This window comes from Taeniopygia guttata, chromosome 4A, assembly GCF_048771995.1.
Source record: "Taeniopygia guttata chromosome 4A, bTaeGut7.mat, whole genome shotgun sequence".
NCBI classification, from domain to species: domain Eukaryota; kingdom Metazoa; phylum Chordata; class Aves; order Passeriformes; family Estrildidae; genus Taeniopygia; species Taeniopygia guttata.
The window spans coordinates 5,279,971-5,294,972 of NC_133029.1; the positions used below are offsets into that span (position 1 = coordinate 5,279,971).

Consider the following 15,002-nt stretch of genomic DNA (forward strand, 5'->3'; position numbering starts at 1 on the left):
ACAGTTCGCTGGATGTAAAGATAAAGTGAGTGACTCCTCATCCTCCTGCAGCTCCAGCTGCCACACACATCTCCAGTGGTTCCCAGTCAACAGAACTCCCTAAATCACTCACCCTGTGGGGTGAAGCCCTGGCTACACCAAGCCCAGCTGAACCAACCAACCTAAAAGCCACCACAACAGAAGCTGCCGGGGACACAGGACCAACAGGGCATCACAAAGAACACGGCCAATCTCTTCCATCTCTAAACCGCCATAAATTTTCCCCACAGACGTTCAAGATCTTCAAACCCAGAGAAGTGGCCTTAAAAAAACCCCAAACATCCAAGCAATCGCCCTGGGTTTTGTTCCATCTCAGGCGCCCATCAGGCTGACACGTCCCCGACACGAGAGCCCCGGAGCCAAAAGGGACACGGGGACATCCAGCTCAGCCACGGCTCCTCCTGCTCTCAGACCTCTCCCTGGAGCACAATTCCCTCCACACCAACCTCTTTATCAGCAGGAACATTTCAGTCGGGTCCCTTTCGGGGTAAGACCAAAAGTAAAATCCAGGGAAGGCGGATTTCTGGAGCAGCAATAATTCCAGCTCTGTTCTGGGGACGTCAGGCATATTTCATGGGAAGATGTCAGCTCCTCACATTTAATGCTGACACTGTCATTTGCCCTTCAGCGAGAAGAAAGGCATGTAAGCAACACAAACCAAACCAAACTGAAATTTCCCCATTGCAAAGCATTCCTGCCAGGAATCACAATCCCAGTGTCATGTTTCTTATGCCCTTCCTTCCACAATAGCCCTCGAAGGCCACACTTCCAAAGTTTTATTGCTCAGAATTCCTCATGCCAGAGTTCACAGAGCATCCTGGACACCCTCTGGACCAGTTTCAGGCCAGTGCCTTTCTATATCAAAGTGAAATCAAAGGGAGAAGCTGGATCAGGACCAACTTTACAACTTTATTCCCAATTTTTCGTGTCAAAGTCGCCCTGTTTCTCACAAACTCAGTTTTGCTTCACACACGAAACACACACAACCAGGACAGAGAGATTGGTGGATGAACACGTGACAAAAAACACTCACAGAAACATTTATTCCCATTTAATGATAGTTCAGGCCAATCCAGCCCCAGCACAAGGGCTGAGGGCTGAGATGACTTTCGGGGTCTCAGGAAGAGCTGCCCCTTCCAAAGTCAATTTTCACTGCCCAACCCAAATGTTTTCCTTTAGCTGTTTCTAACCCACCTCTTAACCAGCCTCTAAAAGCCTCACAGCATTTAGAAGTTAAAACCCTTCCAACCCCAGTGTTTTTAAAACTCTGATTCAGGCACTATCTCACCACATTTGGCCTCGCTCCAATTAACCCCTAAATGCCAAGGAGTCAAACAAAAAGCAAAAATCATTTGTTATCTCCAAGCTGCATCTGCTGACAAACCCTGCAGTGGGGTTTTTGTTGCTATTGTTCTCCAGGTTTGGGCTTTTTGAGCACTTCATGATAAGAAAATTGTTCGGTAAATATGTCAGGAGCCCTTCCCTGTCAGCCGTCACCGCCTCGGGGTGTGATTGCTGTTCACAGACATCAAAATTTTTGCTATTTGCCAGATTTCAGAAAGCAAACTTGGATCCCTGGGAGATACCTGGCACTGCTCATGTGCACCAACAGCAGGAATTTTTAACTCCTTCAGTACCTGATCCAGTCTGAAGCCACACAGGATCTTCACAGGGATCTGACTGAAGGGTAGCAGCCCCAAACACATGAACCCTTTTAGCAGGATCATCATTTATAAACTGGGGTTTCTGCATCTTCAGAGATGGGAAAAAAAGAATTTTGAGTCAGAGAACCCAAAGGTGAGTGAGTAGGGGGTACACCAGCCCAGGGGGCCCTGGGGGTCTTCTCCTGAACCCATCTGCACAAAAGGGGGCTCAGAAAGCCTCTTTTAGGAACAAGATCTTTAATACTGCAGCCAAAATCCCTCTGTGTCCAATATTTAGGTACCAGAGGAGAAGAACTTGAGTTAATCTCAGCTTAATGTGACCCTCAGCCCTTCACCTCAGCAATGGGACTGCAGAGGGACCCCAGAGCCCTCGTGTGAGGTGCTGCTGTCTGGGGTGGGCTGAGGATGGAGGGAAGGGGCCGAAAGCATCCCTGAGAACCCCAAATTCCATATCACTTCCCAAGAGCCCAGGAGAAAAGCTGCCCGGCAGCGTAGGGAGGAAAGAGTTGACAGCTCTTTGCTGCATCCAGCGTCATTTTCCTTGGCAAACCCAGGCTGTTGTTGGAAACGCGCGCCAGACGCGGCATCGGAGCTGAGCCGGCAGGAGCAGCGCTTGGGATTTAACACTTGAAGACCTCAACTTCCCCAGGCTCCTCCTGCAGCTCCATCCCAGCCAGGACACGGACACAGCACATCTGGAATTGTCCAAGCCCTGCAGCCACACAGGGGAGCGTGAATGACCTGCCCAGCACCTGTGCTCAAAGTCAAATCCTGCTTTTATTCCCAACATGCTGGCTCCCAGCATCCCAGGCAGTGGCACAGAGGTTCTCCTGCCTCTCTGCTGAGTCCAAACCAGCCCTTGGGGACACAGGGGAGATGCACTGGACTGAGCCCAGAGCGCTGGATTCCATCCAGGGGATGCAGGGATTACTCCAGGCAGCATTCCTGCAGGTGCTGAGCATGGAGGCTCTCCCATCTCCTAAGCAAAATCCACCCTGACAGCAAAAGGTTGAGTTTTTCTCTCGGTTTTAGCATCTCATCAGACACAGGTCCAAGCTCAGCTGAGCCAGGATTAGTGCTGAGCTCCCAAGGCTCAGCTGAAGCCTTCAGTTCAAGGGTTTTTCCTGCAGGCATTCCCTTTCCAGAGAATGAAAACAGAATGGTTTGGGTGGGAAGGGACCTTAAAGCCCATCCCATTCCACCCCCTGCCATGGGCTGAGACATCTACCACTACCCCAGGTTGCTGCAAGCCCTGTCCAACCTGGCCTTGGGCACTTCCAGGGATGGAACAGCCACAGAATCTGTGCCAGGGCCTCACCTCCCTCACAGGGAAGAATTCCTTCCCAATATCCAGTCTAAATCAACCCTCTTCGTTTAAACCCATCACCCCCCTTGTCCTTTCACCCTCAAGTCCTGCACAGTCCAGTAATCTCTGCAGGAGCCATGTTCTGAGCCAAAACAACTCCTGTCAACAACAGGAGAAAACCCCAAGTTGGCAATAAGGACATTGCTCAAAAGAATATTTAATATTCCTTTAAAATGGACAATTACCAGTTTTAAACTTTGCCTTCTTGCTCCCCCAGGAAAAAAAAAAAATCCCCTTTTGACCTTAGAAATCTGGCAGAATTCACTCCGAGGGCACGTGGAGGTAATTCCTGATGGGCTTCCCTGCCTTTGGATGGGATCTCCCCCCTTCCCAGCAAGAGTTAACACCCCAGACAGACAGAGCAAGCACCAACAAGCCCATCCACAGCCCCAAGGCAGCCAACTACTCATTGAGTTCATTATCACTCAAAAGATACAAACAGCTGCAGCAGAAAACCCAACTCTTCATCCTGCTCTCCAAATGCACCTCATCAGCTGCACATCCAGCAATTCCTTGTCCGATCCCATTTTTCTGTCATAGGTTATGTTTTATGGGAAAACATAAGAATTCAAGTTTTCCAGGCAGAGCCTTCCTGCAGCCCCAGGAACAGCAGCAACCAACCACAGTAAAAAATTAAAATAAACCCCTGATTTTTCTGTCTGAGCTGTTCCATCCTCTTGGGTTGGCAATAGTTCCAGCTGTCAGTTTTAAATGCCTTATCCTATTTTCCCATCCCATGGGAAAATTGTAATAAAGTGCTGGTTAAGGGAACCAGTAGCTCAGCAACTTGTTAGCAAAGTTGAAGGAAATAATTGCACTGAAATGATTTCCTGGATTAATTTCACTGAGCCTGGCACGTGGGGAAGACTGGAAGGATCACAAAGGTCTGTTTAGACCATTTAGTGCCTGCCCCACATCCCTGGCCCTACACTTCCCTGGGAAACCTGGGGAAAGCTGCTGCCACCTCATGGATCAGCAACTATAAGGAAGAATTCAAAGATTTAGTTATTATTAGAAAATATAAATATTATTATTATCAAATAAGAATGAGATTCAAAGATTTGAATTCAATTTTTTTTATGGACAGGACGCTCCGATCTTCTCAACTGTCAAGGAAGGAATGCCAGAATTATCCAGATAAAACAAGAACTGGAAAAGGGAGAAGAGATAAGTGGGAAGATGGCTCGAGAAGCTGTGGCTGCCCCATCCCTGGGAGTGCTCAAGAGCAGGCTGGAACAATTTGGGACAGCGGAAGGAGTCCCTGCCCGTGGCAGGGAATGGAATGGGATGAGCTTTAGGGTCTCTTCCCACTCAAACCACGCTGGGATTCTGGAATTAAGCAGCACAATGGGGTCTGTCTGACACAGCATCTCCCCAACCCTCCCAGCCGCAGATAATTCACAACCACAGAGCCTGTACCTGCTCCCAGGTGGATTTGACTTCCAGCCCAGCTCAGGGAACACCTTCCCTGTCTCCCCCCTCCCAGAGGCTGAAAGCCCAGAGGTGACAGGAATTGCAAAGAGGGATTAAAGGACAAAGGCAGCACTCAGGGACAGCACCCCGCTGGCCTGGCAGGGATTTAACCCTGCTGCCACACAGGGATGGGATTTAACCCCTGGGGCACCAGCACTGCCCTGGAGGGGAGCCAGGAGGGCTCTGAGCTCCCAAGGGCCATGCAAGAGTCCTCTCCTCCTCCCTCCTGCGAGTGTCCAGCAGCTTCCAGCCATCGTGGCCACTGTCCTGCCACACCACGCAGTGACCACAGCTCCACACAGCACAAACAACCCCTGCCCTGTCCACCACAGCACAGCCACGGCACCCAACAGCCGCTGCCACGAAGCCACCGAGCCAGAGGCTCCCACCATGGCAAAGCCACGGAACGGGGACCCTGCCATGGACATAAACCTGCACACCATGGAATGCAGACCCTCCCCATGGACATAAACCTGCACACCATGGAATACAGACCCTCCCCATGGACATGAACCCTCACACCATGGGTATAAACCTGCACACCATGGACATAAACCTGCACACCATGGAATACAGACCCTGCCCATGGACATAAACCTGCACACTATGGACATAAACCTGCACACCATGGGTATAAACCTGCACACCATGGAATGCAGACCCTCCCCATGGACATAAACCTGCACACCATGGAATACAGACCCTGCCCATGGACATGAACCCTCACACCATGGGTATAAACCTGCACACCATGGACATGGACCCTCACACCATGGACCTGGACCCTCCCCATGGACATGGACCCTCACACCATGGAATACAGACCTTCCCCATGGACATAAACCTGCACACCATGGATCTGGACCCTCATATCATGGAACCCAACCCTTCCCAGGGACGTAAACCCACACACCATGGACATGGACCCTCACACCATGGGACACAGACCCTCCCCATGGACATGGACCCTCATAACAGAGAACCCAGACCCTCCCTGTGGACATAAACCTGCACACAATGGACATGGACCATGCCCATTGTGGACATGGACCCTCACACCATGGAACCCAGACCCTCCCCACACCACACAAACCCTCCTCATGGACACAGACCCTCACCACACGATGCCACCTTTGTCACGCACTGCCCGCAGCTGCAAAGCCACACAACGCCACGCAGTGAACCCCGATCCTGATGGGATCCTGTGAACCCCGATCCTGATGGGATCCTGTGAACCCCAATCCTGATGGGATCCTTCCAATTCAGCAGATTCTGGGATTCCTCTGCAAGAGCCACCCCCAAGGAGAGCATCTCAGCTCCATCCCCAGGGCTGAGGTGCAGCCAGGCAGGAGGATGCTGGCGATTCCATTTGGAAGGTGTTATAGGGCTGGCACCCCATCAATAGGGTCCTGCGTTATTAGGACTTTGCACTTATAACAGCGTTTCATTTGGGCTTAGGGAAAGAGCTCGTTTCCATCCACACCCATCTGGGAGTGATTATTCCTGCTGTAGTAGCATCCAGGCCCGACTGGCATCGGCACCATTAGCACACAAACCCAGAGTTTAACGAGAGAGCACTTACCGCTGAAACCGCCCCATAAAGGCACTTAGCCACGCTAAAACTGCAGCCAAATCTCCCACTAAACCACGGTAAAATCACATCAAACCTCCCTGCGGTTCCACGCCTGTGCACAATGGATCCTGACAGATCGCTCCTCTCCAGGGACACGCTTCCCACTCACTCACTGCACGGAGTTTACTCAGTGCTCCACATCCCCCAAACCCCTCAGAGACCCGTACCTTCTGCAGCCAGACACCTCTAAAAATAACATCCTCCCCAAGTGCTGAAAGATATTAAAATATAAAGCCATTAACATATAATAAGACTGGAATGAGAGCTCCGCATGCTCTGAAGCTCTCAGGGTTTGGCTTCCAGTCAAGAAAAATATATTGGATTAGTCTGAGAGCAAAATTAGGCTGGTGTGCAGTTTAATTAGCATTACAAGACACTACATGTGTATGGGAGAGCAAGGAAGATTTATGTTATTATGTGGTAAGAAAAATAATGTTAAAAGGTTAAAATAATATGGGGTTGATACAGCACTATTTACTCTGGGGTTAAGGGGAAGATAACTTTGGAATGCCACTGAAAGTTGTTAAAAAGTTGTTTAAAAAGTTCAAGGATTTGCCAGGGAATTCATAGAAAAATTGTGGAAAAACCCTGCAATTTGGTCACGGGTCAGTCAAACACTTAGTCTGGCAACAATATTCTCTATCAAGGAACTCATAAATGCTGATAAAACGTCCAGATCATCACACAAAGTCGCAGTTTTTCTCCTTCATGGAATGAAAAGAAAATAGAAAATGAAACCCCAGCTCAGCCATGGAAGAGGCTGAGGGGGGGACAGAAGGAAAGGCACCTTTGCAGTACCATAAATCCGGGAATAAGGATTTGGGAAGGTCCTGGTGGAGCTGAAGGTGTCCCTGTCTGCAGCAGAGAGATTGGACCTTGAGAGGTCCCTTCCACCCCAAAGCCTTCTGTGATTCCACAATTCCCAGGGACCAGCCAGGCTGTTCCCACACAGCCAAAGGTTTCTCCTCACACAGGAATTCACCCCACAGCCCTCGGGAAGAGCTCACACTGAATTTGATTTCCCAAAGGATGCAACACATCCCGCAGCCACTGCCACGCTCCTGCCACCCTGCAGCATCTCAACAGGAGGAGTTCTGGATTCAGGCCAGATTTTGCATGGAATATTCATAGGCACAGCAGCAGGAATATGAGAATTCGAGTTGTGAGCCTGACATTTGCCACACAGCTCTGCAGGCTCCCCTATTGACCTCTGAGAGCTTCTTCCAGCTATAACCAGGACCACAAAGTGGAATTTGAGGGAAAACCCACTGTGAGGGCACATCCCTAATCACCATCTTCCCTCTGCACACACCCAGCCTTTCCCTAACCCGGGATCAGAGCCATGAAATCCCAACACACAGGCCCTGAGCAGGGATTTAAAGGTCTGACCCCACAGGACCTGTGCTGAGGCTGCTTCCAGAGGAGGCTGGAGAAGCATTTCCAGCAGGAGCTCTGCTCAAAGCTTTCAGCACGTTGGGCAGGTTTCAGCTGGGATGCAGGAGCCAGACACGGGGATGGAGATGCATGGATGAGCTACAGGTATGCTCAGGGTGGGAGAAGCCTCTGGAGAAGCTTCCCCACCTTTAGAGCCTTTGTGCCAGCCACACCAAGAGCTGCCTCTTACTCTGGAGCCAGAATTAACAAAAAAAAAGGGAAAAAAACCCTGCAATTTCACACTGGTGAGGGAAAAGAAAGGAAGAAATTCCACCCTGCGAGGGTGGGCAGGCCGTGGCACAGGATCCCAGGGAAGCTGTGGCTGCCCCTGGATCCCTGGAAGTGTCCAAGGCCAGGCTGGACAGGGCTTGGAGCAGCTGGGACAGTGGGAGGTGTCCCTGCCTGTCACAGGGGGTGGAATGAGATGAGCATTAAGGTCCCTTCCAGCCCAAAGTATTCCATGAAAGCAACGCCAAGGATCAGGAACACTGACTGGGCACTGCTCCAAAGCGGGAACATCCCTTGTTGAAAAGGTGAGAAGTGGAGACTGAGATCAGACACCTCGGCACCGGGAAGGTGAAATGCCAGTAAGAAATTGCTGCTCCGCACATTTTTTGGGGTGACTCAGCACCTCCCTTCCCTCCCCCCACCAGCTGCAAGCACCTCCACAATTAGTTTGACAAAACCGATGGCTTTTGATCCCATTCCCAGGCTTCAGCAGTTTTTATCCCTGTCTTGGGACACTCTCAGGGCACACATGTCACCCAACATTGGCCAAAAAACAAGTTTTAGCAGAAATGTGGCAGCACATTGACTTGGTTGGAGAAAAAGCATGGGAATGATGCTCTGTACACCTCAAATATTGCAAGGATTATTTTTTTGACAGGAAAATACTACTTAATTTAGGCACAAAATCCTCTAAAGGGACACAGTGCACTGATGTGGATCTCCAAGAGCAGAGCCCGCCTGACAGAATCCCTCTCCCATCCCACAGCACACCCATCCGGAGGGAACATTTGGATTTTATACCACCAGCCGAGGCTCCACCACTCCCCAAACCCTCCCTCACACCTCCGAGCCACTGAAGAGTCAATGAATTAAAGCAGCTCGAACAAACTCCTCATCTCGCAGCCAGCGCGGTGATGCAACACCCGCCGGGTTCTGGGACAAAGATGTGCAACTACAATGCCTCAACCTCTGCCATGAAAATCTGCCCTTCTATCCCAAATGAGTTACATATTTGGATACCCTGTGAGATAGGGAAGCGGGGCGTTATCGAGCTGCCAAATCTCACTCCTGTCATGAGGTCATTTCTGGCACGCGGCCAGATGAGGTTTTGGCCAAAATCTCAGCGCTGACCATCGCTCCCCGTCCTTCCCCCCACGCTCCTCTTCCTCCTGCCTCAGGTCAGGAAGGGAGGGGGGAAATAAAATAATTTTAAAATAAAGAAAAAAGGGTCAGGAAGGGGAGTGTCTTTTGGGTTTAAATCAGTTTGTACAATCACAACACACACAGCACTCGGCCTCTTCACTGAGGACACCTCAGCAGCTGAAGGACATTTGAGGGCTCACAGCTCTGTGGTCATTGCCCCCCCCAGATGAACTCTGACCATGGTCCTCAGGAGAGAAATGTCATTGATCACATCACTTGAATTAATTATTTTGTAATTTCAGCACAATTTATGCAAGCATCACATGTATGGGATCACACCGAGTTTATCAGCAGCAAAGCTTAGAAGGGCTGCTGGGAACCCCACATGTACCCCAAAGCTGGACAGTAACTTTCTAAAGAAAGCTGATTGCAAACCTCTAATTTCACTGTTTTAATCACTGAAGAGATGCACTCACAGCACCCCAGGACACCCAAAGTGCTTGTTTTTAGCTGCAAGGCAGAAAAATCAGTAAGAAAGGGTGAGCAGCACCACTACAAATCCCATTAATCACACGCTGTCACAGCAGCGGAGCAGCTCGGGATGCTCAGCCTTCCTTCCCCGTGTCCCCACTACCAGCAACCTTTCTCTCCAACCCAACTGCTTCAATGTGCCCCAAAGAATATTTCATCCCAAGCCTGACAGGCCAGATGTAGAATAAAGAAATAAATAATTAGCGTTACCTTATCTGGAGTCCGTCAGCTGCAGCGAGCGACGCTCGGAGCTCCGTCCGCATCCAGAGACAAATTATCTAACGCTGTAATTTATGAATGCCTCAAGTATTTGCCCTGGTATTTCATTATACACTCGCTGGAAAGAAGAGCTCGAAAGACTAAACAGATCCAGCACGATAACACGAAAGGCACTCCAGCCGCGCGCTATTCCAAGGCAACCCAGGAATCCCAGCACGACATCAAACCGCTCCGGCTCGCTCTGTGGTGACACTGCTCGAGGAGCAGCGAGGGCAGAGCGATGACCCGGGAGCTCGGCTTCCCTCCGGTTCAACTTGGATTTATCGTGGGAAGCTGCGGGATGCAGGCAGCGAAGGGAGCGCAAGCCCGGCTTTCCCGGGGGCAGCCGAGGCCGGCGCGGCGGAACGGCTCCCGCTGCCAAGTGGGAGGAAGAGTTCCAAACTCGCCGCTTTATCAAAGCTATTTTTGTCCTTCCCCCCACACACTGATAACCAGCAGGGTGAGGACCGCCGGGGTGCCGAGGCAGGGCTTGGCATCTCCCCCGAAACCCCGCTGAGACTCCGCGGCAAAGCCACCCGGCACCTTTGGGGAGCGGGCCATCCGCTCGGGAGGCTCGGAGGGGAGGAAACTCCTTCCTCCAGCTTATCCTGCTCGCAGCGAAGTTTCGTGCCTGGAAAAAATGAGCTAAGTTTGCGAGAGGAGGCCCCAGCTCCGCTCCGGCTCTCCCAGAGGCTCTCGGGACAGGCGACCCCCGCAAGGGCTGGGGACAGCGGCGGGGACAACCGGGAGGCTGCTGCCCACCTGTGCTGCAGAGGCTGAGCAGCTGCTGCGGGGGGACACCGAGGCATCACCCAAAAGATGAAGCACCTGGGCTGGGGGAGAAGCGCAGCCACAGCACGGAAGGAGCGAGCGGAGGCCGTGCGGGACCGGGACCGGCGCTCACGGCGGCTGCGGGGCCGAACCGTGCGGGGCTCCCCGGCACAGCGCCCCGGGACACCCCGCAAAGGCCGGGGCAGAGCCGCTGCCCCGGCCAGGGCTGCGCTGTCGGGACACACGGCGGGTCTGTCGCGACAAGGAGACGGCGAGCAGCAGGTGGAACGCGGGCGGCCCCGCAGCCCGTCACCCCCAGCCCAGACGAGCTCCCCCCGCACTTCACCCCCGCACCGCGAGTTCGGGGCTTTTCCCCACTTTTCCCACCAAACTCCCCCGAGGGGCCGTCCCGAAGCGCCCCGGAGCGCGGCAGCCGAGCGCGGGGATGGAGCGGGGGGGCGGCCCCGAGCGGCGCGGAGCCCCCGCGGTGCCCCCGCCGCCGGCCGGACCCACCTGCTGGCGCCGCTCCGCGCCCTCGGCCGCGCGCTGCGGGCGGCCCCCGGCCGGCGCTCCGGGCGCTGCCGCCGTCCCGTCCCGGCGCGGCGGGGCCGCGGGCTGCGGGCCGCGGTCGCGGCGGAGCTCGGAGCGCAGCTCCAGGTAACAGCCCAGCGTCAGGACGTGCAGCGCCAGCGACAGCGCGAAGAAGCCGAGGAAGAGCCGCCAGCTGCCGCCGCCGCCGCCGCAGGCGCAGCCGCGGGGAGCCGGCGCCGCCGCCCTGCGCTCCGCGCCCATGGTGCGCTCGGGCGGAGCGGCGCGGAGCGGCCCCAGCGCTGCTGCTCCCGGGGCGCGCCGGGCACCGCGGGCTGCGCGGCCGGGCCGCCAGCGCCCCGCCAGGGGGCGGGACCGGCCCGGGGCGGGGCCCGGCGGGGCGGGGCGGGGCTCGGCCGCGGCAGCGCCGCCTCAGCGTCCGGCCGGGGGCGGGGCCCGGGCGGCGGCGGCAGCACGGTGAGGCGGAGTTATGCAAATTAGAGGGCGGGGGCAGCTCGGCTGGAGCCGCGCCCCGCTGCGAGACCGATCCCGGTCCCGGTCCCGATCCCGGTTCCGATCCCGGTCCCGATCCCGATTCCGGTCCCGGTCCCGGTCCCGATCCCGATCCCGATCCCGGTCCTTTATCCCGGTCCCGGTCCCGGTCCTTTATCCCTGTCCCGTTACGGACAGGCACGGTGATGGCTGGGCCCGTGCCCACCGCGGTTCAGGAGGGCCCAGTCCCGGTCCCGGCCGACATTCCCATCCCGATCCCAATCCCGGTATGGATGGACCCGATCCCGGTCCCGGTATGGATGGACCCCATCCCGATCCCGGTCCGCCCCGGCAGTCGCTGTCTCCGCAGCCAGCGGAGCATTCCCGGGAGCAGGCACCAAACGCCACCGATCCCCGGGCAGGGCAGCGCTGTCCCCCTCTGCCCAGGGACACGGCCGAGCCCGGCGTGCCCAGGGCTGTGTGAACGTTTTGGGGCAGCTGTCGCTGCCTTCTCCAGCTTTTTAAAGGTTGGGTGTCACTGCTGGAGACTAATGGAAGCTGGAAAACAACCTGGGAAAGAGTGAACCAGGGAGAGGAGTGGATTTCGAGAGGGAAGGGTGGTATTGAATCACACCTGGTTTGGTTTGGAAGGACATTAAAGCTCATCAAAAGGAGCTGGCAAAGCCTGTGCTGGTTCTATTTCCAATCAGGGGGTTTAATTGATAACGAGAGGGATAATGAGATGATGAAGGCGCTGTGTGATGCTCACAGGCTGCCAGGAAATTTGAATCGAGGAATTAGAGATGTTCTGAACAAACTCCAGAGGTGGAATGAAGAGGATAGGATGTGATTTGGGGTTAAATACGAGGTGTTAATGGCACTGCAGAGGAGAATTCCAGCTGGTTTTGGAGGATCAGGAGATGCAGAGCGGGTCAGCAGTGCTGGGAGATGTCAGAGCCAACCCCAGATCTCCAGGAAGGGCCAGCACCAAGGATTGTCACCAGCTCACCCCTGCCATGGGTTCTGCTGAGCCCCCCTGGGTGGGCTCCCAGAGCTGGGTGGTCCCGTGCCAGGTCTGTGCTCCCAGACCTGGGGGCAGGGTGAGTTTCCCACGAGGCTGTCCCTTCCATGAGAAACCCTTCCAAGGCCTGGAACACATCGTCTGAGAATTTGTGGGGTCTTCATGCCACAGATCACAGCCATAAAGAATCCCACGGTGGCCTTGTCCTGCCTTTGGGGAGGAGAACGACCTTTTCCAGCCCTTCCTGGCCTTGTTTTCCTGCAATAAGGTTTTTTTCCTATAAGTCCTGTGTCATAGACATGAAATTCCATGAGAGTCTCTGTTTTCATTTAAGAAAGAAATGTTTCCCTAATATTTGGGAAGAGCAAAACTGGAAGCATCAAGCGCTGCCAACCCCAACAACGGAGGAGCAAAAAGCAAATAAACACAAATGAACCCTCTGTTCAAACCCCTGCAATTATTTTAGGAACATTTATAATTATTTGAGTGCTTAGTGTTGTTACTGGTCTTCAGAGAATCACAGAATATCCTGAGCTGGAAGGGACCCGCAAAGATCACCAAGACCAATTCCTGCACCACCAGAATCCTGGTTATGAAGATGAAAATCCCAACCCCAATCCTAAATGGACCTACCCACACTTGCAGCAGCCTCATCCCATTTTCCAGAGTCATTTAGGTAACTCTGAAGGTGAATTTTAGAGGTCAGGTCAGCCTGGGGCTGGGTCAGGGGGAAGATGTGAGCTCTCCATTCCTGCCTCGACCTCATCAGGGATTTAGGCCAAATCCTCAGGCTGAGGGATTTCTGCCTCCTAGAGCTGACCATCTTCCCACTAATTAAAAAAGAATCCCTTGTGATGATGGAATTAATACATAATTAATAAATGAGATCCTCACACCCGACCAGTTGGACCCCACAGCCCATGGTTCCAGTTTCTCCAGGATTTTAATTCCTCTTGTTCTGAGCATTCCCTCCTCTTCCTCTGCCATTCCTGAAAAACTTCATTACCTGCATGAAGAACCTCACAGGTTTAAGTGGTTTTTTGTATCCTGCCTGTGCTCCAAGAGTCCTGGTCCGGGAGAAGCAGGAGCAGGAGGGTGGGGAAGATGCAGAAAGGACAGAGATCCCTGATGCTCTGGATGGGAAAATAAGGAGCAGTTGAGAGGGTCCTGGGGAGGGTGGGCAGAGGCTGCAGAGGAGGAGAACACACAGAGGACATGTCTGGAATGACTTTTTCTCTCGATTCCCAAGCTTGCTGGGTTTTTTCCAGCATTGCCTTCCCATCCCAGCAGGATTTAACCACAGGTGGGAGGAAGCTGCTGTAGCTTAGGAGATCTCCCTTCCCTTTGGAATGGGTACAGCTCTGCACAGCACAGGTGGCAGGTCTGAGTGCCCCTCTCCATGTGAATTCCACAGATCAGGGAATCTTCGAGTGATGTAAAGCAGCTTTGAGCCCATTTCCCATTTACATTTTGGCAGCAGCTGCAATTCCTGCAGCGGCTGCAGAGTCAGTTTAACATGTGTGACCTAAAAGCTTTGGAATTCCTGACTTTCTTTTGAGGAAAGCCATCCCTTGCTCTCTCAGTGATGTTCTCAACAACATGAGTACAATAAAGTCTCCTAAAACCTGAAATCCTGGCACTCCAACTGCACATCCACAGGCATTTACAAGCCCTTAGGAAGGAGAATCCTGATTTTATGGAGCCTCCATCCAGCACTGCAGTCTCGATTCCTCTTCCTCAGTGAGATCTAAGATGTTCCATACAATCTGCTTTGCTTAAGATTGTTTTTTCAGTAACTGTGAGCTCTGGCCATGCAGGAAAGGTAACTGTGTCCAACTGCTTCCACAGGGGCAGGGATTGAGCAATATGTTCATCTTAGTACATCTTGCTTTTCTAAGGAATCACATTCATGGCTTTTTTCCTTGCTCTGTCAGGGACTCTTCAAAAACTTTCCCCTCTCAGGACATCGCAGTGTCTCTAATCTAATCCCTCTCATCTTCCTCTGTGAATTCTCACAATGAACACTAAGTTGCTCAGAGAAGCTGTGGCTGCCCCATCCCTGGAGGTGCCCAAGGCCAGGATGGAGGGAGCTTGGAGCAGCCTGGGATAGAGGAAGGTGTCCCTGCCCATGGCAGGCAGTGGGATGGGCTTTTTACAACAAGAAAAAAAAAAGCTGTGTCGACTCTTGCTGGGCTTATTTTCACATTTCCCCCTGCACTGCTGACTTGTAAGGAGCAGCAGCACACTGACACCTCATTTTCCTGCCTGGATCAGGCTTTGCTGTGTTTTGAAGGAAGATGGGGCCTGGCAGCCCCACGATTCCATCCTGGAGCACGCGGGAGGAGGTTTGGCCAAGGAGGCCGAGCTCAGCCTAAACACAACTTAATGCAGAGGGGGTGAGGAAGATGCTGCTCTTGGTTC

The 15,002-nt window shown here is 53.3% G+C and overlaps 1 protein-coding gene across 6 annotated transcripts in view; it reads right to left on the reverse strand.

Annotated features, from left to right (window-relative positions):
* The window catches only part of EDA (ectodysplasin A), a 61,631-nt gene extending 50,182 nt beyond the window's left edge, over nucleotides 1-11,449 (reverse strand). For 2 of the 6 annotated variants that reach the window (XM_030272474.4, XM_072929058.1), the window contains exon 1: nucleotides 11,054-11,444. In XM_030272474.4, coding sequence (XP_030128334.1) covers nucleotides 11,054-11,332 — 279 coding nt within the window. In that variant the 5' untranslated portion in view covers nucleotides 11,333-11,444. Of the gene's footprint in view, nucleotides 1-11,053 lie in introns of all 6 variants that reach the window. The other 4 variants (XM_030272471.4, XM_072929059.1, XM_072929057.1 and 1 more) reach the window with 4 other exon arrangements.
* Nucleotides 11,450-15,002: the final 3,553 nt, after the last annotated feature.